General features: G+C 42.0%; 1 protein-coding gene across 1 annotated transcript in view; it reads right to left on the bottom strand.

Annotated features, from left to right (window-relative positions):
- Nucleotides 1-25,102, bottom strand: part of CALCOCO2 (calcium binding and coiled-coil domain 2) — a 39,096-nt gene that overhangs the window by 761 nt on the left and 13,233 nt on the right. The window contains exons 3-18 of the mRNA XM_069953171.1: nucleotides 24,974-25,052; nucleotides 22,928-23,076; nucleotides 22,279-22,320; nucleotides 19,623-19,781; nucleotides 18,765-18,850; nucleotides 17,858-17,948; nucleotides 17,093-17,157; nucleotides 13,899-13,989; nucleotides 13,712-13,807; nucleotides 10,259-10,327; nucleotides 8,405-8,512; nucleotides 6,913-7,008; nucleotides 6,523-6,627; nucleotides 4,969-5,064; nucleotides 2,826-2,931; nucleotides 1,412-1,437 (exon numbers count right to left, since the gene is read on the bottom strand). Of these exons, the coding sequence (XP_069809272.1) occupies nucleotides 1,412-1,437; nucleotides 2,826-2,931; nucleotides 4,969-5,064; nucleotides 6,523-6,627; nucleotides 6,913-7,008; nucleotides 8,405-8,512; nucleotides 10,259-10,327; nucleotides 13,712-13,807; nucleotides 13,899-13,989; nucleotides 17,093-17,157; nucleotides 17,858-17,948; nucleotides 18,765-18,850; nucleotides 19,623-19,781; nucleotides 22,279-22,320; nucleotides 22,928-23,076; nucleotides 24,974-25,052 (1,464 nt within the window). The remainder of the gene's footprint in view (nucleotides 1-1,411; nucleotides 1,438-2,825; nucleotides 2,932-4,968; nucleotides 5,065-6,522; nucleotides 6,628-6,912; nucleotides 7,009-8,404; nucleotides 8,513-10,258; nucleotides 10,328-13,711; nucleotides 13,808-13,898; nucleotides 13,990-17,092; nucleotides 17,158-17,857; nucleotides 17,949-18,764; nucleotides 18,851-19,622; nucleotides 19,782-22,278; nucleotides 22,321-22,927; nucleotides 23,077-24,973; nucleotides 25,053-25,102) is intronic.

The raw sequence follows: 25,102 nt of genomic DNA on the forward strand, positions 1-25,102 counted from the left end.
ATAACCATACGTAGCATCAATCTATAATGTGTCATTCTATCAGATGGTGGAAGCCAAACTGCTCTGAGTATATCACCTGTGCTTCCCTGAATTCCTTATACTGTACTTTTTTTTATTTGGGGGGGGGGGGGGGGTTTTTACTATGTTCGCCCTGAGGTAAAACTGACTCGTTATATATGTTCCTTAAGTTGTTACGATTACAACGATATGTAACATGTATAACTTTTTTTTTATTTGATGGCTTGTAAAAAATTAAAACCTTTTAAAGAAAATATATGTTCCTTAAAATCGCTCCATTCCCATGCTTATAGCGCTTTTATCCTTTGGTCTCTGGGTCTGTGTCAGGTGTCATTTTTTGCGCCATGATGTGATCTTTCTATCGGTACCTTGATTGCGCATATATGACTTTTTGATCGCTTTTTATTACAATTATTCTGGATTTGATGCGACCAAAAATGCGCAATTTTGCACGTTGGGATTTTTTTGCGCTGACGCCGTTTACCGTGTGAGATCAGGAATGTGATTAATTAATAGTTCGGGCGATTACGCACGCGGCGATAGCAAACATGTTTGTTTATTAATTAATTTATTTATTTTTATTTATAAAATGGGGAAAGGGGGGTGATTCAGACTTTTATTAGGGGAGGGGATTTTGTGTTATTAAAAATACATTTTTCTTTTACTTTACACATATACTAGAAGCCCCCCTGGGGGACTTCTAGTATATGTACTCTGATCTCTCATAGAGATCCATGCAGTGTAGTTATACTGCATGAATCCATGAGATCGGTGTTCTATTACTTTTGGCTGCTGCAGCCAAAAGTAATAGAATGCCGAGCCGGGATCAGCGCCATTACGGAGCAGACCCCGGCCCGGTATGGATGCAGGGATCGCCCCCCCGCAATCGCGCCGCAGGGGGGCGATCCCCCCACTAGACCACTAGGGATGTATAACAGCAAGTATTTAGAAGCAGCTGTCAACTTTGACAGCTGCTTCTAAGTACTTAATTAGCGGGCACGGCGATCGGACCGTGCCCGCTAATAGCCGCGAGCCCGGGCTACATGCGGCACCCGGGATCGCGGCGACCCCCCTCTGAACTCCCATAGCGGCACGAGGACGTTCAATAACGTCCTGGTGCAGCTATGGGTTAAACTCCATTTACTTCAATGGAACTGAGTTTCAAAACCCCACCCAAACTGGAGACAACAGTAGGGGGAAAGTGGCCATGTTTTTGTAGCACTGGATAACCCCTTTAAGGGACAGTAGTGTGAGTTCTGGGGAGTTCTTAAGCTGAGGTTTGTGTGACAATTGGTCGACATTATGTAAGTAGTATACTCGTATCTTTAGCTTAATGAATGTCTGTGAAATACCTAAAAACAGCATTAGGGTTAGAAGTCAATTCTGCACTTACCCCCCTGGAGAAACGAGGAACATTTCCTGAAAGAAAAGAAAGATAAAAATTTAGATGAATAAAAGCAAGCAAAATGTGAAACTACAGAGCAGAAGAGAGATCTGTCATCTGTCAGCAACACCATGGCTCAGACGGTCCAGTGAGCCATCATCTGTGGCCTGCACATAGTCACTGACTAAACACACAATAGAAGCCTAGGAGCCATGATCGCAAATCCAGACTGCATGATGACTTGTCGGTATGGGTTCAGGAAAAATGCAGGGACCATGGAATACGGAATACTACTACTGTGCACAATTGTGGACTGTATTGTAAGGGTAGGTTGCAGTCCGCTTAATAGATCAGTTTTTAGATGGTACACAAAAAGGTGGTCAACCAATTTTTTTGTTTTGCTTTTTATAATGGAAGTCAATGGAAAAAATGGATGCACACAATTGCATCCGTTTTCCTTCCAATTAGGCTGGGTTTACATATATAAGTTGGCATCAGTTGCGTTTTTTGCCTAAAAACTGACCACAACTGATGTCACAACTGATGCCAAAAATGCATCAGTTGTGATCAGTTTTTCTATCCGTCTTTTCATTAAAAACCATCAGTTGCCATCAGTTTCCATCAGTTGTCATCAGTTGTCACAAGTTGCGCTCATCAGTTGACATTTTTTTCCCCAGTATGTTTTCCTGTCATTTTCAATGGGATTTGCGGGGGAGCGCACGGGGGCTATATACTAAATTGGGGGAGCTCACAGGGGGGCTATATACTACAAGGGGAGAGCGCACAGGGGGGCTATATGGGAGGGGGAGAGCGCACAGGGGGGCTATATGGGAGGGGGAGAGCGCCCAGGGGGGGCTATATACTATTGGGGGAGAGCGCACAGCAATGCTGTATACTAATTGGGGGAGAGCACACAGGGAAGCTAAATATTACTGGGGGGGCAACAGGGGGGCTATATACTACTGGAGGAGAAACAGGGGGGGTGATATACTACTGGGGGACCAAGGGGGGACAGCACACAGGGGGAGATATATGTTTATTTTGTGTACTATTTGCCTGAACGCCGGATGCCAGAGCCGAACGGCATGCGTCTTGCCCGGCAAGGCATCCGGCGCTCTATTTGATTGAATTGGTGCGGCGCCGCATCACCGGAGCGGCGGTCCGCCAGGACGCTGCAAGATGCGTCCTAACGCACCGACGGTCCGGCGATGCGGCGGCCACTAGTTCACCGCCGCACATTTTGAACGATCCCATTGAAAACAATGGGATCAGTTCAAAGATGCGTTTCCCTCCGGCGCTTTTCTCCTGCGCCAGAGGGAAACGCCGCCGCACCGCCGGACATATGTAAACCCGGCCTTAGACGGACTGCAAAAACACAGTGTGGCCCTGCCCTAAAACATCTGAAAAGCCTCACGTAGAATACCTTCATATGGATTCCCAAAAATCAAGCTTTGATCTGGAGACGTGGAAGAGGTAGGCCCTCTGCCTAACAAACGGCTGTGGAGTTCATCTAGCGTTATACGATCATTCTATAAATGAAGACACGTGTACATGTTATACAGTGCCCATAGGCTGTGTGTATAAGACATAGAGAGAGGCAATAACATTGATAACTATTCTCTATATTTAAAACATATATGGGTATCGGGGGTCACTTGAGCACTATCATCGGCTCACCTCAATATAGATTTCTATATATAATTTATTAGTCTCACCTTTATATTGTATGCTTTCACCCTGCTATTTCTTCACGATTGTCTATTTTGCATCCTGAGATTTTTGCATCAGTTTTTTCACTTGTTTGGTGGGGGGGGGGGGGGGGGGGTTGGGTGGTGGGGGGGGGGGGGGGGGGGGTTGACGGGGACATCTTTTTCTGGGTTTTATCTAAGGGAGACAGCAAGTACTCTACTATTATTCTTTGGTATTGATTTGATGGTCCTCGTTATTAATTTCAGGTTTATTTGGTCGTTTGAAACCTTTATACAACCTTTCCCTCTTCCTAAACCTATGGAAAGCCATCTTGGATCTACAGTGTGTTCAAACTTTGGAGTACCGTTTGGGATCCCCTGACTGATATATCCACATGGAATCATATTCCTAATACCTTATTGGAGTTCATGAGAGGCGATCTTTGGATCTGGCACGGCTCTCCAGCCATCTACGACCTTTGCACATAGATGAATTTACTTTGGACTGATTCGCATTTGCTCTGGTTGATGGCTAGGGGTTGGTGTGTTTGCCCATATGACTATTATAGTCTTTATTTGGCCGGCGCTCTTCCCACGCCGGCTTGGCACGTCGCCTTCACGCATTGAATGTCTGTATATATTTTTTCTTTATGTATTAGTATTTGTACTATTTTTATGAATTATAAACTGCACTTTTATTATTTAACTCTTTAATAATAATAACCTTTTCATGTATATATTTTTTGGTGGTATCGGATCCATTTATATAGTGACATTGCATATTGTAATTATAATTTTTGGATACTTGGGCTCATATTTTTGAAATTATTTTAGGCTCCCATTCTTGAAATCATCTTTCAATATTCCACTCTTGTTTCTTGTACTCTTTATTTTCATACCACTCTTTTCCTTGGTGAATACAAATGTTTTTCTTTATATAGTGGCCACTATTGACACAGTGATGCCTCTGGCAACACGAGTGTTAATCTCCGGCGCATGCGCATAGGGTTACTATTCACGTCACCATCACGTGACCTTGTAGTGTTCATGTGATTAGACACATGTCCTAATAGGAATGGCGGCGGAGCTAAGCCGGCGTGGATTACGCGTCCTGGGGTCCTCCTCTCTTGTACGAGTAAGTCGATTCAAACGCTACATACCTGTTTCTTATTATCCATTTATCTTTTGATATAAATATGTGTAAGGTGGGACTAGAGCTTCACCCTTGAGAAAGTCCTGGTGACGGAACGCGTGGGGTTCTCTGGTCTGACCTGACTTGGGATAGCAGCAGCCATCTATATGCTTGTTTCACATTTTTGTTTTTTATGCTCCCTAGGTGATTTTTGGCCTTGTGCCTTACATCGTTTTTCATCTATTTTGGTTTCTGGGATTCATTTGTAATTTTGCATAATAATTTTGGTTTTTAATATATTTGCCACCTTCATATGATTTTTTTGCTGCTGCTCCGTTTATTGGCTTGTGTTAGGTCAGGTTTTTGCCGTGTTTGATTGGAACCGGTGAATTGGTATGTGTGTATTTTTAAATGATTTTAAATGTTTGTCCCCTTTTTTCATTGATGAATTAATAAAGATTTCATAGATATTTATTCATTTGATCAGGAGGTGCAGTGTATGTTTTTTCAGCCATTTTCTCTTGTTGATTGCAATAACATTGATTTGATATCATATTGACAGGACCTGATAGGTGCCGGATTATAACTTAGGCTAAGTTCCCACTTCGGGAAAATATCGGGCAAGGCGTCCATCTTGTAACGTTACCTGATTTGTTTCCCAAAGTGGGAACATAGCCACACTCTGTATTATCAGGCAGCTAAAGAAAAGCTATAGACTATATACTATACAACAATCACTGTATTACCCTGTGTATATCCTTGAAGTCCTGAATTTCTTCTTCACGAAGTTCTAGAGCACTTCTCAATGTAAGTATTTCCTCTCCCTGCTCTCTACTTACGTCCTGTGAACAATAGGAAAGACAACTAGGGTTACTGTACTGTTGGTTATATAGTGTAGCAGTCTTTTTTCTGGGGGGAAAAAAAAAATTACAAAAACAATATAAACACAGAGGGGGAGATTTATCAAAAATAGTGTAAAGTGAAACTGGCTCAGTTGCCCCTAGTAACCAATCAGATTCCACTTTTCATTCCTCACAGACTCTTTGAAAAATGAAAAGTGGAATCTGATTGGTTGCTAGGGGCAACTGAGCCAGTTTCACTTTACACCATGTTTGATAAATCTCCTCCATAGGGTTCAGATAGTTAAAGAGGACCTGTCACCCCCGGTAGGATCACGTGAGTATAGGGTGCTCTAACGGGGGGTTGGGAGCCTGTCACCCCGGCACGGGGGGTGACAGGTTCCCTTTAATGGTACAATGCTCCTGTGGGCATCTAAAGTTCTGGGCCTCGTAACTAGAGATGAGCGAACTTGGTGAAAGTTCAGGTTCATACCCAAACTTTCCCAAGTTTCTCTACCCTTTTCTCTACTCATCTCTACTCAAAGGTCTCTATGGGAAGGTGTCATCTGGTTGTAACAATTTCTTTTTCATGCATTGCATCAGTGATTCCCAACCTGTGGCTCTCCAGCTGTTACAGAACTTAAAGGGGTACTCCAGCAAGATTCTTTGAAAATTCTTTCAAATCAACTGATTTTAGAAAATTATACAGATTTGCTATTTACTTCTACTAAAAATCTCAAGTTTTCCAGTACTTATCAGTTGCTGTATGTCCTGCAGGAAGTGGAGTATTCTTTTGAGTCTATACAGCAGGAGGTTTTCTATGGGGATTTTCTACAGCTCTGGACAGTTCCTGACATGGACAGAGGTGGCAACAGAGAGCACTGTGTCATACTGGAAAGAATACACCACTTCCTGCAAGATATACAGCAGCTGATAAGTACTGTAAGACTTGAGATTTTTAAAATAGAAGTAAATTATAAATCTACATAACTTTCTGACACCAGTTTATTTGAAAGAATTTTTTTGCTGGAGTACCCCTTTAAACTCCTAACAGGTTGGGGACCACCGGCTTATACTATGAAATAATATAAATTATTTACAATATGGGGCTGGGTTCACACTACGTATATTTCAGTCAGTTTTGTGGTCCTCATATTGCAACCAAAACCAGGAGTGGATTTACACAGAAAGGATCTGTTCACACAATGTTGAGTGGATGGCCGCCATTTAATGGCAAATATTTGCTGTTATTTTAAAACAACGGCTGTTATATTGAAATAATGGCCGTTATTTACTGTTATATGGCGGCCATCTACTCAATTTCAACATTGTGTGAACAGATCCTTTCTGTGTTTTCAATCCACTCCTGATTTTGGTTGCAATATGAGGACCACAATACTGACTGAAATATACGTAGTGTGAACCCAGCCTTATGAAGTGTAGATAATACTAAGCATTCACCTGCTGCTGCGCCAGTTGCAGTTCCAGGCTGTTCATCGCCTCTTCAGCAGATCTGAGTTTTGTTCGCAGTCCTGTCTCATTCTGTCTCGTTCGTTCTGCTTCCATCTTTTCAAAATGAATCGTGCAATTAAATATAATTCCCCACAACTTTCTGCTGCACTGGATTTACTGGGGGGGGTGTCAGAATTTGTGCTCCACGTACAGAGAGTAGGGAACGTCTTCATGGTTGTCCGCGGCCGTTGAGGCAAGAGGCAGGGACAGTGGGCGGGACTAGTCAGGGCTTGTATGTGCCATTTGCCTCTCCTGACACCAGTTTTATTTTATCCCTCGTGGTATCCCACTGTATTAATCTACAAACAATGTAAAGTCGTCTAAAGTAAATGTAATCACCTTGAACTCTCCTTTCATCCTTTTAACTTCACCCTCCAGATTAGCAATTGTTATATGCAGTGCCCCCATTTGTTTCAATTTATTTTCATTTTCAGCCTGGAGAAATAGAAAAAAAAATACGTATGAAGATATAGGTCTTCATTACTGATCAGTCAGTATCATAAAGCGCTGCGGAATCTGTTGCCGCTATACAAATACATATTATTATAAGGCTAGGTTTATATATATAGGTTGCATCCTTTTCCGTTTTTTATGGAAGAAACGGACCACAACTGATGTCACAACTGATGCCAAAAAGGCATTCGTTGTCATCAGGCTTTCTATCCTTTTTTTTGATAAAAACCATCAGTTCCAATCAGTTGCCATAAGTTTATTACATCAGTTGTGATCAGTTTTTTCCTCTACATACAGCGGCTATCTATTATAGGGGCAGCAGCACAGGAGTAGATGGCCGCGTGAGGTGTACCCCTAAAGTAGATGGTCTTCTTTAGGGGGTACACCTCACGGGGCTATCTACTATAGGGTCAGCTGCTACAGCATCAGAGCAGGTGAACTACTATAGGGGGTAAGGGGGGGGGGGCAACTTACATTGGACCCTCTACTGGGGGCAGTAGAACATGGGGACATCTCCTATAGGGGCCACTGTGCTGCAGGGCTAGGGTCAAAAGGGTTAATGGGCGGGCCTGGGACACCTTTCCTATGAAAGCCGGACGGTGCATAAATGCATGCGTTGGTACCGGCAAGGCCTCCGACACTCCATAGACTTCAATAAATGCAGCCGCCGCATCACTGGACCGGTGGTGTGTTAGGACGCTGCAAGATAAGTTCTGCCGCATGATGCCTCCAGCGATGCGGTGGCACTATTTGCACGCCGCATGCTTTGAACTGTCCCATTGAAAACAATGAGATCAGTTCAAAGATGGATTTCCCTCCAGAGCATTTCTCCTGCACCAGAAGGAAACATCGCCGCACCGCCGGATGAATGTAAACCCGGCCTTATTATTATTTGTCACCCTTGGATACCCTGCATGGGCAGTGTATGAAAAATCAAATCGAGGACCCCCCCCAAATTTTTCTGATATCGGGTTGTATCATACATGTGTACATACAGGTTGTTACATGGTTGACTGTTACATTCCCCCTGTAGCACCCCCACAGGAGGAATGAAGTATTACATAGTGTACAGATAAATCAACTTGTCTTGAGAAAGAGAAGTCCTTGGTAACCACTATCTGCTCTGGCTGGTTGAGTCCCAGTTCTATTGAATAATAGGGGGAGATTTGCGAGCAGGTGTGTTAAACCAGACAACCCCTTGAAGAAATCTAGACTGAACCATTACTATAGGGAAGTTCAGTTTTTACCAGTTTTTACCACACTAGTAGTATAATCTACGACGTTGCAAGAATGAGAATGAAAAATACTGAATGTATCCAACAGCGATGTACAGGTATGTCTCTATCGGGCCAGCTTTGTGTCCCATTATATACTGTACCTTAAGTGACTCTATCTGCCGGTGTAAGCTGTCTTGCATCTCTTCTGCAGATCTAAGCTTTTCAGTCTTCAGCTCCAAATTGCGTTCTAGATCAAGAACTTTCCTTAACTTAAAAGGGAAAAGAAAATACCTTTAAAACAAGTAGACTGGTTCCTTAGGCAGGTCTCTGACGTGTCCTGCTATAGAATATATAGGAGGCATTTCCAAATCTGCAATCTGATTGGTTGTTATTGGCAACCCTAATGACATGACATATACAGGTAATATGATTATTGTCTTTATTATGAATTGTTCTGCATACTTCGTGTATATTATATGCATGAAATTCATTTGATGTATTTGTGTCTGTTTCTATACTAAATAATGGTTCAAAAATTCCTTAAAGGGGTTGGCCACTTTATAGTAAAATTGTTCAGTGTACAGTATTAGTAACTGTATTCACAGCACTTACGGACAGCAGCTCCCTGTGTACCTCATAGAGCTAACATCAGACTTCCCTCCTCCAGGCTGTGCTGTCCTGCTCTGTGGTGAGTCTGTCCATAAGATGGCCGACATGGTGGATCATGTGACCATGCCCCGCCCCCCAGTGTACTCCAAAGGCATATACAGGCTCAGTGGTGAACACTGGGGGGCGGGACATGGTCACATGCTCCTCCATGTCAGCCATCTTATGGACAGACTCACCACAGAGCAGGACAGCACAGCCTGGAGGGCAGTCTGATATTAGCTGTATGAAATACACAGAAAGCTGCTGTCAGTAAGTGCAGTGAATTCGGTTACTAATACTGTACACTGAACTATTTTACTATAAAATGGCCAAACCCTTTAATGTATCTATCAGTATTGTACATTCCAATATAAGAAGCCTCTAAGGACAGGTTCATTTAGTTGCTGTTATAGTTTATAAGGTTAAAAAAAAATAAAAGATTGGAGTCTATTAAGTTCAACCGATAAGATAACCCTACAGTGTTAATCCAGGGCAAGGGTGCACAACCTCCAAACTACAATTGCCCCATTTTAGTGGAAATTTTCTTCCCAACGGAATGTTTCAGCATGTTTATGATCTTGCACTAGTGAAGCAGAGAGAATCTACAATATATCATCCATGCATCTAGCACTGTGCCTCATTTCAGTCAACAAGACATCACATGGAACAGCAGGTGCAATATAAAATCTAGCTTCTTGAATGGTGGCTCCAGATCGCCAGACGCATGTCAGCTCAGCTTAAAGGGGTATTCCGCAAAAACATAACTTTTGATAATGTTGCCCATTATGAGATTAACAATTCATTCTATACTTGTTATTATCTATTCAGTCTCCTTCCCCCAGTTCTGTGCTGCTGCTTTCTGCTGAAAACACAAAAAACTGTGTTTGAGCTTTTCTGTTCGCCTCCTACAAAGATTTGCAAATAGCATTAAGCATTGCTTAATCTGAATTACTACATCCCCGAGTCTATGTATATTTCATTTAATGGTGTCCTAAACACATTGTATGAAATTAGGGATCTGTCTTTTTTTTCCTTAGAAATAACACCATTCCTGTCTATGGAATGTGACTGGGATTATGCCACAACCCCCGTCACCTGACAACCTAATACCAACACAGACTTCTGAGCAAGTTTGTGTATTATTGTATGTGTATGTGTGTACATGAACAGGTTATTGTTGTATGTGGCTTTACGCACTGCACTCCGGCATGTCGCTGCATAACCGGCTTTACAGCATTTTATCAATTTTGAGTGCACCAAATACACGTCTAATGCCTTATAGGTCTCCTTTTATGACACACAGTCAGGTAGAGACATCTTGTCTTGACAATGAGACGGTATATGGACATTGCTCGGATGTATCTTACCTCTTTATCCAGTAATTGTCTTACATTCTCTCTCTGTTTTTTCTCTTTTTCCAGTGTGTACGCCTGCAACTTATCAGATAAAGTCAGCATTAGCATTGCCGAAATTGATCTCACCATGATACTAAAACCTTATTTACACATAATTTGTGTGATCAAGATTTAGGGACCATCCTGGCAATGTTTTGTGTTCTTCAGAGTACACCGACCCGTAGTACATGTAGTGTCATCTGGCCCTCCAGCTGTTGCAAAACTACAATTCCCATCATGCCTGGACAATGGCGTTGGCTGCCCAGGCATGATGGGAATTGTAGTTTTGTTTTGTGCATTAAATATACTACAGTGTGAAGGGAAAGGATGTTGGATCAGGTTGAATTGAAAGGCTATGTTCACACAACGTCAAAGATAGAGAAAAGGCGGCTGTTTTTGCCGCGGTTTAACTGACTGCAATGGCAATGCATTAAAGTCAATGGGAAGACGAACGTCCAATGCTCACAATGTATTGAATAACGGACATTTTTTCTGCGGACGTCAAAAGTATGAACATGATCATTATTTTCGGACGTCTTTTGCAAACAGCGGACGTTTTTTATTAGTTGTTCACACAGTTTTTCTTTTGTCACCGTTCTTTCTCCATTTTTACTATTAAATTCAATTGACTTTTTCAATTAAGCCGCATCCAAAGTCCAATTAGTAATCCCAAAGTAGTATAATGTACCGACAGCCGTGATTGCACCAAGGGGAGGCCAGGCTGCTAAATGACGTCCGTTATTTTAGACTCAAAATGACAGACTTCATTTTAAACAGAGCTGAAAAAACCTTGTGTGAACATAGCCTAAAAGAGCAAATATGTTAGGTCTCCACTCATGATTGTTCACTAACACTTCTAACTTCATATGCACACCTTGTATTTTGTTAGTATCCTTGTAAATTGTTTTACATGTCTAAAATGTATTGTGTGTATAAAAGAGGATCAATGATATATAGGAAAACCCAGATTTTATAAGGCAAGATTTTGACTTCAAATGTGTGAGAACTCCAGCCAAATCTGTAAATCTGGTGCAGAGAAGGGGTGGGGGAAACATAATAAAGACTCTGTACTTACCCATACCTGTTTCCCCGCAGAGAAGCGTCACCAGCTCTCTGACAGCTGCCATTCAGCGAGTTTGGTGTTTGGACTTAACTAATCATGCAGACATTTAAATTCATTGTGATCAGCAGCACGTCTCAGTTATCAAAAAATGATAACTTAAAGGGGTACTCTGGCAAAAAGAAATTAAAATCAACTGGTACCAGAAAGCTATATAGAATTTTTAATGACTTCTATTTGAAAATCTCCAGTCTTCCAGTACTTCTCAGCTGCTTTACGTCCTGCACGAAGTGGTGTATTCTTTCCAGTCTGACACAGTGCTCTCTGCTGCCACCTCTGTCCATGACAGGAACTGTCCAGAGCAGTAGCAAATCCCCATAGAAAGCCTCTCCCACCTCTGGACAGTTCCTGACATGGACAGAGGTGGCAGCAGAGAGCACTGTGTCAGACTGGAAAGAATACAACAGTACCTATATAACTTTCTAGTACCAGTAGATTTGAAAAAACAATATTTTACACCGTAGTACCCCTTTAAACGGCCACATAAAAGATCTATCTGATCAGTCAACAAATGAGCATTTTCTTTTTATTCAGCTTTTTTTTTTTATTCAGAGTTTGGCTATAATTCTCCTTTAAAAGCAACCATAGAACTACCACTAAGGCTGTTTTCACATTTGGTCACAGCATTTTTATCAGTTTTTCTGTCAGTATTTGTAGCCAAAATCAGGAGTGGAACTGACAAGGCAAAATTATAATGGAAAGATTTGGTTGAAATAATACTGACCAAAAAAACTGACAGAAATACTAAGTGTGAACATTGCCTCAAACTGCACTTTGTCCTACAGGGTGACTGTGAAATGTTGTGCCAAAACCACACTTTTTTCTTGTCCTTTAAGGCCTTCTTTTGTGGGTGGACGTAGTTTTACTCCGAAATAATAGCCATTACAAAACAACGGCCCTTATTCCACAAACGACAGCCGTCGTTTTGAAATAAAAACTGTTATTTGGACGCCAAATGATGGCCGTCAGACGGCCCAAAAAAAGGCCTTGTGTGGTCAAAGACTTACATTGATTTATTATACAGTGCAAGAAAACTATAAGGGAGATTTATCAACCATGGTGTAAAAGTGAAACTGGCTCAGTTGCCCCTAGCAACCAATCAGATTCCACCTTTTATTCCTCACAGATTCTTTGAAAAATGAAAGGTGGAATCTGATTGGTTGCTAGGGACAACTAAGACAATTCTACTTTACACTAGTTTGATAAATCTCCCCCTATATATTTTATATGCATACATTGTATATGTGCAGAATTCTTTATTTATGTGAAAACCATGGTACGGTATGGCATGTAATGTATAGTAGTCAGGCCCAAGTAAATGTAATCTTTCCTCTAACGAAGCAGCGACCCGTCGTGAAATTTACCCTCTAATATTACACATCTGCCCTTAAAGGTGTTGTCCGGCGCTAAAAAATTATTCACAGAATAACACACATTACAAAGTTATACAACTTTGTAATGTATGTTATGTCTGTGAATGGCCCCCTTCCCCGTGTCCCACCACCCCCACCCGTGTACCCGGAAGTGTGGTGCGGTATACATACCTGTCACGTGCCGACCACGGTCTCCGATCCTCAGCAGTGACGTCTTCTTCGGGAGGCCGGCGGATCTTCCTGAGTGCCGGCCGCCCTCTGCAGCGTCATCCGAAGCTCAGCCGCGATTGGCTGAGCATAACTGTGCTCAGCCAATCGCAGCTGAGCAGCTGATGATGTGGCCGCGTCATCAGCCGCTCAGCCGCGATTGGCTGAGCACAGTTATGCTCAGCCAATCGCGGCTGAGCTTCGGATGACGCTGCAGAGGGCGGCCAGCACTCGGGAAGATCCGCCGGCCTCCCGAAGAAGACGTCACTGACTGAAGATCGGAGACCGTGGTCGGCACGTGACAGGTAATGTATAGCGCACCACACTTCCGGGTACACGGGTGGGGGTGGTGGGACACGGGGAAGGGGGCCATTCACAGACATAACATACATTACAAAGTTGTATAACTTTGTAATGTGTGTTATTCTGTGAATAATTTTTTAGCGCCGGACAACCCCTTTAACACAAATACTGTACATAACATACGCTCTATGGGGGGGATTTATCAAACATGGTGTAAAGTCAAACTGGCTCAGTCGCCCCTAGCAACCAATCAGATTCCACCTTTCATTTTCCAAAGAGTCTGTAAGGAATGAAAAGTGGAATCTGGTTGGTTGCTAGGGGCAACGGAGCCAGTTTCACTTTACACCATGTTTGATAAATCTCCCCCTATATATATTAGCCACCACATAAGTAGTATACAACAACCCCATTAATAACGCTTACTTCATGTTCTGCTTTCAGTTTTACAGTCTCTTCTTTACATTGATTCACAGTGCAGGTCATGGTCTCCACTACCTTCTGCTTGGCCACAGCTTCATTCTGTCAAATAAAGCAAAAAAGTATAAATTTCAGTCATCATCATCATATAATCTTCACATAGTACTGTACTATTGTCACACCAGAAACTCACCTGGAAGTGATGCCTTTCAGCCATTGACTTCTCTAGGACTTTTTCCAACTCTTCCTTTTCCGAGAGAAATTTCTCCTCTTTTTCCCAGTATCTATAGAGGATAGAAGGATTGTAGTGCCACCTGGTCAGCTTTAAGCTTTGTTCACACAATGATTTTTAACGACCGTTGTTTGATAGACAAAACCATGATCATTATTTGATGATAATAATAATAATAATAATAAGTACAGCCGTTTGGCACATGAATTGGAACTGAGAGATTCCCTTTAAAATGGCTTGTGTTGTTAATGTTATTATTTGATTTATTTGACAGCAAAATCAGTTTGTTAGTATTCATCCTTCTTCTTATTCAGTGACATCATTTATCTGATCAAATATTTAAAAAAATACTAAGTTATACCGGGTTTAGCTACTGATATATTCAGCATATTGCACCTAACCATTCCATCTGTACAGAAATATAGGTCTGTGATTATTGCTATATACTGTATCAATAATCAATGCAGCGAGAAAGAGGGTTTTGTCATTTCAATTATTCCTTTCAAAACACAAACACAATTGGTAAAAATGACCAACTATATATTCATTCTAATACATACAGATTGAGTTCTGATATGAGTGTTGCATTTTCCTCTTCAAGGGTTTTCATGTGGCTTTGTAGTTCCTGTAAATATAAGACATAAATGAGTACTAACTAAAAAACATACACTGAGAAAAGTAAAGGGTTACGGAAGAGTTTCCAGTATGGGAGACTTCATATGTCGCCCTGTATGGATCAGGCTGCATGGCAGCTAAGGTAAGTTAATGGGGTCACCCCTAAAAGTGGGAGTGACCGCGCCCTGGCAGTTGCAAGAACCTTAGGTGCAACCACTGTAGTGTAACATCTGTTATATAGATTTGTAATTTACTTCTATTTAAAAATATTTAAAAAGCTCAAGTCTTCCAGTACATATCAGCTGCTGTATGTCCTGCAGGAAGTGATGTATTCTTTCCAGTCTGACCCAGTGCTCTCTGGTGCCACCACTGTCCAGAGCAGTAGCAAATCCCCATAGAAAGCCTCTCCCGCTCTGGACAGTTCCTATCATAGACAGAGGTGGCAGCAGAGGGCACCGTGTCAGACTGGAAAGAATACAACAGTACCTATACAACTTTCTATTACCAGTAGATTTGAACAAAAGGATTTTAAACCGGAGTACCCCTTTAAACGGCCACATAAAAGATCTGATCAGTCAACAAATGAGCGTTTTCTTTTTATTCAGCTTTTTTTTTAGTCAGAGTTTGGCTATATTTCTCCTTTAAAAGCAACCATAGAACTACCACTAAGGCTGTTTTCACATTTTGGTCACAGTATTTTCGTCAGTTTTTCTGTCAGTATTTGTAGTCAAAATCAGCAGTGGAACTGACAAGGCAAAATTATAATGGAAAGATTTGGTTGAAATAATACTGGACAAAAAACTGACAGAAATACTATGTGTGAACATTGCCTCAAACTGCACTTTGTCCTACAGGGTGACTGTGAAATGCTGTGCCAAAACCACACATTTTTTTGTCCTTTGAGGCCTTCTTTTGTGGGCGGATGTAGTTTTGCTCCGAAATAATAACCAACATTACAAAACAACGGCCCTTATTCGACAGCAAGTCGTTTTGAAATAAAAATTGTTATTTGGATGTCAAATGATGGCCGTCAGACGGCCCAAAGAAGGCCTTGTGTGGTCGAAGACTTACATTGATTTATTATACAGTGCAAGAAAACTATGGGGGAAATTTATCAAGCATGGTGTAAAGTGAAAATGGCTCAGGTGCCCCTAGCAACCAATCAGATTCCACCTTTCATTCCTCACAGATTCTATAAAAAATGAAAGGTGGAATCTGATTGGTTGCTAGGGGCAACTAAGACAATTCTACTTTACACTAGTTTGATAAATTTCCCCCTATATATTTTATATGCATACATTGTATATGTGCAGAATTGTTTATGTATGTAAAAACCATGGTATGGCATGTAATGTATAGTAGTCGGACCCAAGTAAATGTAATCTTTCCTCTACAGAAGCAGCGACCCGTCGTGAAATTCACCCTCTAATATTACACATCTGCCCTTAACACAAATACTGTACATAACATACGCTCTATGGGGGAGATTTATCAAACATGCTGTAAAGTGAAACTGTCTCAGTTTCCCCTAGCAACCAATCAGATTCCACCTTTCATTTTCCAAAGAGTCTGTAAGGAATGAAAAGTGGAATCTGATTGGTTGCTAGGGGCAACTGAGCCAGTTTCACTTTACACCATGTTTGATAAATCTCCCCCTATATATATTAACCACCACATAAGTAGTATACAACAACCCCATTAATAACGCTTACTTCATGTTCTGCTTTCAGTTTTACAGTCTCTTCTTTACATTGATGGGTAATAGTGCAAGTCATGGTCTCCACTACCTTCTGCTTGGCAACAGCTTCATTCTGTCAAATAAAGCAAAAAAGTATAAATTCCAGTCATCATCATCATATAATCTTCACATAGTACTGTACTATTGTCACACTAGAAACTCACCTGGAAGTGATGCCTTTCAGCCATTGACTTCTCTAGGACTTTTTCCAACTCTTCCTTTTCCGAGAGAAATTTCTCCTCTTTTTCCCCGTATCTATAGAGGATAGAAGGATTGTAGTGCCACCTGGTCAGCTTTAGGCTTTGTTCACACAATGATTTTTAACGACCGCTGCTCGATACACAAAACCATGGCCATTATTTGATAATAATAATAATAATAATAATAATAATAATAATAAGTACAGCCGTTTGGCACATGAATTGGAACTGAGAGATTCCCTTTAAAATGGCTTGTGTTGTTAATGTTATTATTTGATTTATTTGACTGCAAAATCAGTTTGTTAGTATTCATCCTTCTTCTTATTCAGTGACATCATTTATCTGATCAAATATTTAAAAAATATTGTGTTATACCGGGTTTACCTACTGGTATATTCAGCATATTGCACCTAACCATTCCATCTGTACAGAAATATAGGTCTGTAATTATTGCCATATACTGTATCAATAATCAATGCAGCGAGAATGAGGGTTTTGTCATTTCAATGATTTCTGTCAAAAATTATATTTTGCGACAGGTACGCTTCAACTCAAACACAATTGGTAAAAATGACCAACTATATATTCATTCTTATACATACAGATTGAGTTCTGACTTGACCTTCGCATTTTCCTCTTCAAGGGTTTTTATGTGGATTTGTAGTTCCTGTAAATATAAGACATAAATGAGTACTAACTAGAAAACATACACTGAGAAAAGAAAAGGGTTACAGAAGAGTTTCCAGTAAGGGAGACTTCACATGTCGCCCTGTATGGATCAGGCTGCATGGCAGCTAAGGTAAGTAAATGGGGTCACCCCTAAAAGTGGGAGTGACCGCACCCTGGCAGTTGCAAGAAATTCAACAATTTTCAAGAAGTTGTATTGCAACTGTCGGGTAGTGGCCACATGTGGGTTACAGCGCTGCTCCATTCACTAACCTTAGGTGCAACCACTGTAGTGTAACATCTGCTATATAGATTTGTAATTTACTTATATTTAACTATTTAAAAAGCTCAAGTCTTCCAGTACATATCAGCTGCTGTATGTCCTGCAGGAAGTGGTGTATTCTTTTCAGTCTGACACAGTGCTCTCTGCTGCCACCTCTGTCCATGGCAGGAACTGTCTAGAGCAGAAGAGGTTTTCTATGGTGATTTGCTACTGCTCTGAACAGTTCATATGTGGCATCAGAGAGCACTGTGTCAGACTGGAAAGAATAAAATACTTCCTGCAGGACATACAACAGCTGATAAGTACTTGTAGACTAAAGATTTTTAAATAGAAAAAAAATTACAAATCTATATAACTTTCTGAAACCAGTGGATCTGAAAGGAAAAAAAAATTTCTGGAGATATTTTGTTTGGCTCACCTCAAGGTGCTTTATTTCTGTCTGTATGTCGTCCTTTAATCTCTCCATCTCCTTAATTTCAGAAAGCAATTTCTCCTCTTGGTTCCTTTGCCTGTAAAGACGAATAGCATTGGAAAGTGAAGGTCCTTCTCATCTTACATGTGATATCACACATGGTGGTGTATCTGGACTGGCCTATCCTTATACAGGTCTCTATTATAAGTTAGGGGCCTATTCCACGGAGCAATAATCAGCCAGATCGGCCCGATCTGGCCGATAATCACTCCATGGAATAGAGACAACAATCAGCCGGTGATCGTGTCATCGGCTGATCGTTTATTTAGGTTTAAACCTAAAATCATCAGGCACCCACTGTGCATCGCTGCGTGGAAGAGCGATGCGCGGTGGGCGACCGACGATCTCATAAGCACCATACATTACCCACACATGTTGCAGGTCTTCCCCTGCGCTCCTTCTTCCCGGTCCCGCGCGCAGCAGCAGCTTCAGTGCGGCCTGTAGCTGACAGACCGCTCAGCCAATCACTGGCCAGGACCGCCGCGGCCAGTGATTGGCTGAGCGGTCTGTCAGCTAAGACAGGCCGCACCGAAGCTGCTGCTGCGTGCGGGACTGTGGGGAAGAAGGTGCGCAGGAGAAGATCTGCAACATAATTAGGTAATGTATGGTGTTTAACAAGGGCTGCAAGGACATCAGTAACGATGTCCCTGCAGCCCTTGCTAAACGATTTTTTTGGGTCGTGGAATAGGCCCAGTAAACAAGCACCGATCTAGCAGATCGGCACTCGTTTACATTATTGGTTGGGCCCCCATCGGCCTGTGGAATAGGACCCTAACTGTGTGCCAATCATTCACTACCACTTAGGGGACCTATGTGCATCTATACACTAAACTCATACTCAGTATACACTTACATTTGCAGGTCTATGTTCAATGACTGAATGGTTTCCTTCATTCTCTCATTTTCATCCACAAGATTCTTGACTTGGACGCTCAGCTCCTTCAATACATGAAATAATTAACAATATATTTTATGCTTAAAGCATTACTGATATATATATAGACATGTCAAATGTTTTGATCAGTTCGGATCTTGGTGTTCAGCCCTCCATTGAAGGGTAGATAGGGCCTGAGAGAAGCACGCAGCTGAGCACTTCACCCCATAGACTTACTATAGAACCTGACTACTGCAGCCAGATAGGAAGATCAGCAGGCCGAAGGATGAAGCGCTCAGCCAGGTTTTTCTCAACCGATCACAATTTGTCAAAGTTTCTTAAAAGATCTCATAGTAGTCTATGGGTGATGGATGGATGGATGCCACTGTTGAGCCTGCACCACAGCCTTTGTATATTAGAAGCTTTTCCTAGTGCAGTAATTAATAATAGGTGAAAAAACATAATGTGAACATCCCCTTACAGGTCCAAGTTTATGAACTACATACTCCAATGACATGATCTAGTTTAACTTTTCCCTTTTATTACCTAATTTACCTAATCCCAGTTATTTCACAATAGAGAATTTACTAGTATATAGTACATTTCACTCCCATGTGTTACACAGACAGTTTACTAATTGCTGAAATAATTGTGTAATACCTAATTTCGCCTGTGGAGGTGCTGCAGGGAAAATTAACACTTGCCAGGTTCCTCCACAGATTATAGCTGATTACCCCAACAGCAATACATTGCACGCTTACATTATTGTTAGGGAATGGACAACTAATAATAGACAACCCCTTTAATTTACACCGATTTTAAGAAAATATACACCACCATATTTTCCGTCTCCAGCCTCTGTATCGTCTCTGTAGATCTCGTTGGATCGTCCTGGAGATTCTGGATCCTCCCAGCTTGGGCCTGGTTTTCATTTTGCAGAGAGGATAGCTTTTCTTTTAGACTTGAATTCTCCTCTTTCAGCTTCTCCAACGCTTCCTAGAAGAGACATCACAGGGTTGTATGAAGGGAGAGAATTTCTAGTGGCTACAAAACTAGACGGATGTCAAATGATTTGGGATCACATCTTGGTACAATGGTCCCTGAGGCACAATGTACCTGTTCTGATGCCGGCTGAACTAAAGCTCCTGTCTCTTATTATATTAATTTAGAGTAAATTGTTATTGCTTCTGTATGGCCAGGAGAAGGCGCAGAGTATTGCTGGATTCAAGGGAATAGTAGATAGGCTGCGAGTAGGTCGGCACTCCCAGGGCAAAAAAAGATGAAGTTAAAACATAACTTTTAATTATAAAAATGTATTAAAACCAACGCGTTTCGCGCTACCGTGCTTAATCATGGTCCATCTACTATTCCCTTGAATCCAGCGTCTAGCACACGCCAGGACTCGTGCACCCCACCCACCTTTCTTCATTCACCTGGAGCAACACGGCAATCTCCGTCGGGTGAGCTGATCCACATCCCTGCTGATCACGCAGAGTATTGCTGCCTGCCTGCACCCTGTACTGTGGCACAGAGAGTGTCAATGGATGCTGTAATACAGTCTAATGTAGATCTGTGTGGTGCTTCAGAAGATTGGGCAATGTGTGTTTTCCTATCATCTCCAGTTCTGATTTGACATACATGCATCTTTTTATCCAACATATTAAAGGGGTATTCTGCACCAACATAACTTTTCATCTGTTGCTGCCCATGGTGAGACTAAAAATTTATTCCATACTTGTTATTATCTAATCAGTCTACTTCCCCCAGTTTTGAGCTGCTGCTTTCTGCTGAGAACACAAAAAAGACGGTGTGCAAGCTTTTCTCTCTGTCTCCTCCTCCTCCCTGTCCCTCCCCTGTCCCTGTCTGCAACATTGTAACTTCTTTGTAATGCCAGGAGGATTAATCACAGTAAGACTGGGTTCACACTACGTTTTTGCAATCCGTTTTTGAAAAAAAAAAAAAAGATGAAAAACGGATTGCAAAAAACGGATGCAACTGTGTGCATCCGTTATGATCCATTTTTCCATTTACTTCCATTATTTAAAAAAACGGATCCGTTATTTTTTGACGGACACAAAAAGTGGTCGACCTCATTTTTGTGTCCGTCAAACAAAACGGATTGCAAAAACGTAGTGTGAACCCAGCCTAAGTTCATTGGCAACTTGACCTCATGTTAACCCTCCCAAAGAAGCTACAAATTTGCAAAGAAAGCCTGCCAGGGACTTGTTTACATCAGCTGTCTCAGAAAGGTGGGAGGAGGAAGGGGAGACAGAGAGGCTCACACACAGTATTTTGTGCCTTAAGCAGAAAGCAGCAGCTCAGAACTGGGGGAAGGAGACTGAATAGATAATAACAAGTATGGAAGGAATTGTTAGTCTCACCATGGGCAGCAATATATGAAAAATTATGTTTGAGTGGAATACCCCTTTAATACCCCTATTAAGACTGTGCTCATATGCAAAGAAAGAGTCTGTTGAGCCTCATGTAAGATTCTTGAAAAACAGGACTAGCCAGATATCCCTCCAGGGAAGGATCCAACCAAGGGGTGGCTCCGGTAAGGAAACCACTATATTAACTGGCCCTTTCACTCAATGTCCAACTCGATTTACAAGCCCAAGGACATGACAAGAGAAAACCAAAGCCAGGTATCAACCCACAGACAGCTGTTTCGGAGTGTCTCCTCATCAGTGTCACAGGACTTGTCAGATATTCCTCCAGGGATGGACCAAGCCGACGGGGGCTCCTGTACGGAATCCACCATATTAAGTGGCCCTTTCAGATTTCACTGTATTGAGCACTTTAACCAGCAGCCGGCAGTGTTTTCTTTTGCTGGTCTCCCTGAGATCAGTGATCGGTTTCCTGTATGATTTTACTAGTCATTGCTCCCACCTAGCCATACTGATGAGGGGCCTCACCGTGAAACAGCCGTCTGTGGATGGATACCTGGCCTTGGTTTTCTCTTGTCATGTCCTTGGGCTCGTAAATTGAGTTGGACATTTACTGAAAGGGCCACTTAATATGGTGGTTTCCTTACTGGAGCCACCCTTTGGCTAAGTCCCTCCTTGGAGGGATATATGGCTAGTCCTGTGTTTCAAGACTCTTAACTGAGGCTCCATGGACTCTTTTTTGCATATTTATATTTCCCAGAGAGCAATGCACCTAGGATTTCACTGCATTGAGTGCTTTAACCGGCAGCTGACATTGTTATCTTTGGCTGGTCTCCCTGAGATCAGTGATCTGTTTCCCATATCCTCATATGCATGATATACAAAATGAATAGAGCACTGGCAGTGCATGCACTTTGCGCACCATTTATTCTAAGGACAATATTGTCCCTGTGGTGTCATCTCCATTCACTTATGGAGGAAGAGAGTCCAGTGATAAGAGTATAAACCACACATGTTCCCAAAAGCAATATTAATACACTGTATTATGAAGATACCACACAACATGACAATGGGATATGTTCCGTTAACAAAATAAATGTCTGTACCTTAAGTTCTGCATTCTCTTCATTTTTCTTCATCATCTCCATCTATTAGAAAAAATATATAACAGGGTGTAAGTATACATTATTACAGCCATACCATATCCACTGGCTATGGAAAGGAACTGATTGCCCTCCATAACCCCATACATTTACAGTTTCTGATCATGAGTTAGGGCTTGTCCAGTCAGCAGCCACTAGCAAGCTTCCATTAGTTCAGTACTTACAGTATTAAAGGGGTACTCCGAAGAAAGGGGAAAAAAAAGTTTTTATATCAACTGGTTTCAGAAAGTTATACAGATTTGTAATTTATTTGCTGCTGTATGTTCTGCAGGTCTGACAGAGTGCTCTCTGCTGCCACCTCTGTCCATGTCAGGAACTGTCCAGAGCAGGAGATGTTCTATGGGGATTTGCTGCTGCTCTGGACAGTTCCTGACATGGACAGAGGTGGCAGCAGAGAGCACTGTGTCAGACTGGAAATAATACACCTGCAGGACATCCAGCAGCTGATAAGTACTTGAAGATTTTTTTTTTTTTTTTTTTTCGCCAGAGTATCCCTTTAAAGAATCTGCCTTATTTTGCTTATCTCCATATCTCACTAAAAGGATTTGTTTATTGGATTACTATAGTAAGCACATATCAGCCAAAATCAGACCTCAGTTGTCACCATCAGGATATCATCATCATCATCATCTTCTGGGATGTTGTAACAGAACTGAAAAGGAATACTGGCTCCGCGCACTTCTCCATTTTGGTCCACGTAGCAGAACTGGTAGTAGTCATCATCCTTGGGCAGATAGTATGCTGAAAAAAGATGAGTCAGCTATCATATGCCTGTGACTGTGCCAGATAATATAGGTCTTACATGGAAGCTTTCCGTTGTAAATGGAAGGGGAAACATTTTTTTATTAGATAGATTTTTTTTAACTCACAGTACAAACACATACTACATACCGGGCAGCCCATAGTAGATAGCAGCGGTCTGCTGCCACCACTCCTATTCCATGGGGCGACAGCAGCAGATCGTTGCTATATTAGTCATTTGTCTTTCAACATGTTGAAAGACAAACGACAGCAACAATCAGCCGACATTGTTTATGTCGGCTGATCGTTGCCTTCTATTACACAAGACGTAACAGCTGATATTTGTCTCGTGTAATAGGGCCTTAAAACTTCTAGGTCCCAATCAAAAATCTGTAGGCATCGATTGACATATAGCATATATTGTTGCAGAAATCCACCTTAAATCCACCTTAAAATTTTTCTTTGCAATCAACTGGAAAATAACAGATTTGTAATTTACTTCTATTTAAAAAAAATTCAAGTCTTCCAGTACTTAACAGCTGCTGTATGTCCTGCCTTTCTATGTCTATGTAAGGCCTAGTTTACATATATCCGGCGATACGGCGGCGTTTCCCTCCGGTGCAGTAGAAAAGCAACGGAGGGAGACGCATCTCTGAACTGATCCCATTGTCTTCAATGGGACTGTTCGGAAGATGCATTCTCACAAATCTGCCGCCGGACCGCCAGACTGACCGCACGGGAGAACGCAGCTTGCAGCTTTCTAATGTGCGGCCAGCTACCTTATCCGGCACCGAATCCGTTAAAGTCTATGGAACGCCAGAGGCATGCTGTGTACAGACGCATGCATTATGCATCCTCTGGCTTTTGCCTCCGGCGCTCCATAGAGATATCCCTGTCCCTGCCCCCCCATTAACCCTTGTAACCCTGTCTCTTGGCAGAGAGGTCCCTTGCAGGAGCGGCAGCCCCCCAGCTCCTCTATATATGTGCATCCCCCTTTAGGACAGGGGTAGGGAACCTTGGCTCTCCAGCTATTGCAAAACTACAACTCCCATCATGCCTGGATATCCCAGACATGATGGGAGTTGTAGTTTTGCAATAGCTGGAGAGCCAAGGTTCCCTACCCCTGTTATAGCAGATGTCCCTATGTCCTGCTGCCCAGAGTAGATGGCTCCCGTGTGCTGCTGCCCCCTATATAGATGTCCCCCTATATGCTGTAGAGAAAAAAAAAACTCTTGACAATTAATTGAATAAACATCATTTTGGCATCAGTTGTGACATCAGTTGTAGGCAGGTTCCTACAAAAAAAACTGAAACGGACACAACTTATATATGTAAACTAGGCCTAAGCAGTTTTGCTATAAACTTTTTTTTTTCTTTGTTTAAATCAACAGTATACAAACAGTCAAACTGTGGTCCGTTCTTGATATTTGACTGCAAGCTGCTAAGGCCTTATTCACACGTCCCATAAAATTGTAAAGTTTAGGGCCCATTGTAGTGAATGTGGCCATTCACATGATCCGTGCCGTGATCCACACCGCGACCCGCACCACAAAAAAATAGGACATGTTGTAGTGCGGATCGCGGCACGAATCCCCCCCACATCCCCCCCCGCCACCCGGCTGCTCTCCGGTCATCTCATCTACAACTCACCTACTCCCCGCGATGACCGGCTTCATCTTCACCAGAAGCGGCCGGGACTACGCTACCTTCTCCTGGCAGCAGAGTCCCGGCACTTCCAGGGAGACACTCAAGTATTCATATAGACGAATATGATCCATGTCTTTGTGTCAGTGTCTTTGCTGTATTAGTAATGTGGTTTATACTGTATTTATCTTAAGAATTGTATCACAGACAAGGCATAGAAGTCAGTCACTGTATAAGCACTATATACACTGACCTTTGAAGAGAACACTGTTATCCACTTTGGTCCGTGCTGAAATCCAGGTGAAATATTCGCTCGTAGTTTTCCAACCAACCTTTAGAGTAAAACAAACACAAATCGGAGCTTAGATGGTGAAACTGGGTT

The sequence above is a fragment of the Dendropsophus ebraccatus genome, chromosome 14 (assembly GCF_027789765.1).
Source record: "Dendropsophus ebraccatus isolate aDenEbr1 chromosome 14, aDenEbr1.pat, whole genome shotgun sequence".
Lineage (NCBI taxonomy): Eukaryota > Metazoa > Chordata > Amphibia > Anura > Hylidae > Dendropsophus > Dendropsophus ebraccatus.